The sequence below is a fragment of the Olea europaea genome, chromosome 18, assembly GCF_002742605.1.
Source record: "Olea europaea var. sylvestris chromosome 18, O_europaea_v1, whole genome shotgun sequence".
Classification (NCBI taxonomy): domain Eukaryota; kingdom Viridiplantae; phylum Streptophyta; class Magnoliopsida; order Lamiales; family Oleaceae; genus Olea; species Olea europaea.
The window spans coordinates 7,874,743-7,878,594 of record NC_036254.1 but is presented as its reverse complement, the minus strand read 5'-3'; the positions used below and the strand labels follow the sequence as shown (position 1 = coordinate 7,878,594).

Here is a 3,852-nt window from a genome sequence, read left to right as displayed (position 1 = left end):
ACGTCAGATGTGGTAACGACGCCAGCCCTAGTAGAAAGGCGGTGTAATTTTTAGACTGTGAGATGTAGGACACGTGGCATGATTGAACGGTTCAGGATGCGACCTTTGGGCTCCCACCCATGTTTCCCTATATAAGCCTCCATTCCTATTCATTTTTTACCTTTGTACTATCAGTAAACCTTGTCGGAATCATCGGGATAATGTGAGTCCTCAAGACTTTAAGTTAATTGTTTTTAGAAAAGTCTATATTTAAGATAGGATGTCGAGTAGTGATAGCGATACGTCATCCTCGAGTTCGGGAACACCAATCGAGGACTTAGGGCAGTCGATAATACCTATGACCGTCCCCATAAGTGCAAATCCTCGAGCCCAGGATATCCCGACCCCACTAGTGTACCCCGACCACCCTTGTAGGTTTAAGGAGCACTTAGCCGTGGCGACTGCTAGGGAATTCGGCCTGATGCCGAACTGTGATATTAGGTCTCCGGGTAATGAGGATAGGGTAGCTATTGCTCGGGAGGGAGAGTTCGTCATTTTCAAGGATTCTCTAAAGGGGGGATTTAGGTGGCCATTGCACCCCTTTTTCCTCGCGCTCTTGACCAAGCATAACATGAGCCCGGGGCAGTTAGTGCCGAACGGGTGGAGGATGTTGACATACTTCTTTATAGCTTGTAGATACCTCGGGATTATCCCATATGTCGACTTATGTAGGATGGTCTTCGACCTAAAACAACTCTCCCAATACTCTTGTTTTGCTTACCTCTCAACTCGAGGAGGGTTTAGAATCCCGAGGATGCCTAGTTCCTTGAAGGGGTGGAAGGATAAGTGGTTCTATGCTATACCTCAAGATCCCGACGTTCCCTTTAGTCCTCGGTGGGGGGTTCCTGATACTGCTAGGTTTTGTGGGGGTCAGGCATACTTTGAATCGTTGGAGAGGCATAGGCAAATGCTAGAGGAGCTCGAGCCCCTCGTTTATGGCTTGGATGATATCCTCGAGCTTGCAAACATGAAAGGAATCGAGGGTAGGATATGTTAACTTGACGCTTAAAATCCCGGTCTGTATTCTTGCTATGCTCGTGCTAATTACATGTAATTTTTATTTTTGCAGAGATGACGTTTGATCCAAGTGCCCTTCGTCAGGCAGTGAACAAGAAGTCCAAGGCTCCCCAGGCTCGGGCTCCCGGCCAGAGGAGGGGCCAAAAGAGACCTCGGGATTCGAGGCAGGAAAGGCAGACCAGTGGGCCTGGGGAATCTTCAAGGCCCCGAAGATCGTCTCCGGGAATAGTGAGGACGGGATCTCAGCAGCAGGATCATCATGGGACTCCTCGGGAGTCTGTTCCTCGGGGACCTGTTGATGTGGTCGACCTCGAGGATGGGAGCCTGCCACCGGGGCCTGCTAATCCCGAGGGATGCTCTCGGTGCCACTCAGTGCTCAGCATCGTCGACAAATACCGGGCAGATGTCGACTTAAGCAATGGCTTGAGGGCTCTCGAGGCTATGGCCTTGAAGGTAAGCTCGTCGGCTGTTTTCACATTATTTTTGTTAACTTGACGTCCCGAGGTTAACCTTGCACCATTTTGCAGACACTGGGAATAGCTCGGGGCCTTTCCTTGAAGGAAAGGGATGAGTCTTCAAGAATGGCCGACCTCGAGGGTGCCGTTTCTGCTCAGGATCTGAGGATCGCCGACCTGGAGGAAGAGCGAGCTCAGCTACTGAGGGAGCGCGAGCGTATGCAAAATGATCTACGCAGTGCTCAGGGTGAGACAGGTGCTGCGAAGGCTGAGGCTGAGCACTTCAAGCTCGAGCTCGATCAGCTTAAAAAAGATTTTGATGAGAAGCTGGCCAGTGCTCGGGAGGAAGCGATCGAGGACTTCAAGAAGTCTGATGCCTTCAACGAGTTAAAGGGCGACTATGCTATGGGCTCTTACTTTCATGCTCTGAAGGAAGCTCGAGCTTTCATGCGCCTGAGGCCAGATGCTCGCCATGAGGATCTGAAGTCAATCCCCGAGGTGGCTGATGATCTTCATCTTTCAGAGTCTGAAGAGAACGCTGGGGATGAAGACGTCGATATCGAGGGTGATGACGTCGTCGAGGAAGGCCAAGGCAGTCAGGATACCGACGCCTGAATTTACCGAGCGTACTCTGTAAAATTTTATTTTATTTTTTGTAGTTGTTAAATGCCCGATCTTAATGGAAATAGTTTTTTCCTTTCCACCGAGTTTATCGTCGTGTTTCTTATTTCATATGAGTCGAACATTAACCAATATCTCGATGACCGAGAAGGATTAATTATCTCAACGACAAAGACAACTAATTATCTCGACGACTAAGAAGATTAATATCCCGACGACTAAATAATCATGACGATTGAGACAAAACAATTGGATTTTTAAGCAAGTCATAACGCCGAGGACAACAGCGAATAGTTCAACACCTTGACGGTAAAACTTTCCCGACGTTTATATTGAATTACCTCGAGGACTACTTGCATTGGGTGGTAACCTCGGGGTTTATCCCCGAGCTTTCGCTTTGCAGTCTTAGCAAAGAATACAAGGATATATGGTTGGGATGTATGTCCTCGGGACTTATACTTGTGTTGCACTATTTTGATGTGCTGATTATGAGTTCCAGGATTTTGGTGTTTGCGCGAGGCAAGGCTTGACATGCTTGCTCGGGGTAAGGCTTTAGATGGCTTGCTCGAGGGCAATGCTTACATTGGCTTGTCAAGGACAAGGCTTAGACGGCTTGCTCGGGGCAAGGCTTTAGGTGGCTTGCTCGAAGGCAAGGCTTATATTGGTTTGTCAAGGACAAGGCTTACATGCTTGCTCGGGGCAAGGCTTTAGGTGGCTTGCTCGAGGGCAAGGCTTATATTGGTTTGTCAAGGACAAGGCTTACATGCTTGCTCGGGGCAAGGCTTTAGTTGGCTTCCTTGATGACAAGGCAAACTATCGGGCTGTTATACCCAAGATTCGAATTTATTAATTGTTTGGACTGGACTTGGATTTATATATTGCATCCAAGCTGCCTACGTACTCAAACGGGAACAAGCCGAACGTAGTTCATTATAAAAGAGAACGGAAAATATGCATGGGCACGCAGGCCCGCTAAACTAGAAATAAAATGCAGAAAAAGAAAATCTCCAAAAAGACGTCGGGAATTTTACTTGTAATATATTTTTAGATTGTCGGCATTCCAGGGCCTCGGAAGAGGTCTGCCCGAGGTGTCTCTTAAGCTGTATGCTCCTCTGCGAACCTGTCGTATGACTTCAAAGGGCCCTTCCCAGATGGGCCCGAGTTTCCCTGGGGGGTGGCCTGCTGCTTCGGCCCTCCTCAAGACCAAATCGCCAGCTCTGAACCTCCGAGCCATGACTTTGCTATTAAAATGTTTCGCTGTCTTAGTTTGGTAAGAGGCCACCTTTATAGTGGCTTGCTCCCGTACTTCTTCCAAGAGATCAAGATGTTCAGTTGTATGCTCCGAGGTTTCTGGCACGAGCCTCCTATGGCTTGGCAGTCTAATTTCCACCGGGACCATTGCTTCAATGCCATAGGCTAACATAAAAGGAGTTTCTCCTGTGGTTGTCCTATGAGTCGTTCTGTACGTCCAAAGTATAGCAGGCAGCTCGTCGGACCAAGAACCCCTAGCTTCGCTCATCCTTGTTCGGAGGTCTTGCAGTATGATTCGATTTGTTACTTCGGCCAGACCGTTGCTCTGAGGATGCGAAACTGATGTCAGACGGTGATCAATCCCAAGGTTCGAGCAAAAGTTTCTAAACTGTTGGTTGTCAAATTGTCTGCCATTGTCGGTGATGAGGACCTTTGGAATCCCGAACCTGCAAATGATAGACCTCCAAGT

General features: G+C 48.4%; 1 protein-coding gene across 1 annotated transcript; it reads left to right on the top strand.

The window, feature by feature from the left end:
• Positions 1-259: 259 nt before the first annotated feature.
• LOC111366687 lies at positions 260-2,126 on the top strand. The gene is made up of 3 exons (XM_022987393.1): positions 260-1,022; positions 1,109-1,509; positions 1,584-2,126. Exons 1-3 carry the CDS (start codon positions 260-262, stop codon positions 2,124-2,126), a joined length of 1,707 nt encoding a protein of 568 aa, XP_022843161.1.
• Positions 2,127-3,852: the final 1,726 nt, after the last annotated feature.

What these genes read in the sequence shown, in the direction of transcription:
- LOC111366687 (XM_022987393.1), top strand. Translation starts at nt 260, where the DNA reads ATGTCGAGTAGTGATAGCGATACGTCATCCTCGAGTTCGGGAACACCA. An exon ending in AAACATGAAAGGAATCGAGG is followed by an intron (nt 1,023 to 1,108) that starts GTAGGATATGTT and finishes TTATTTTTGCAG; the next exon opens with AGATGACGTTTGATCCAAGT. An exon ending in TCGAGGCTATGGCCTTGAAG is followed by an intron (nt 1,510 to 1,583) that starts GTAAGCTCGTCG and finishes ACCATTTTGCAG; the next exon opens with ACACTGGGAATAGCTCGGGG.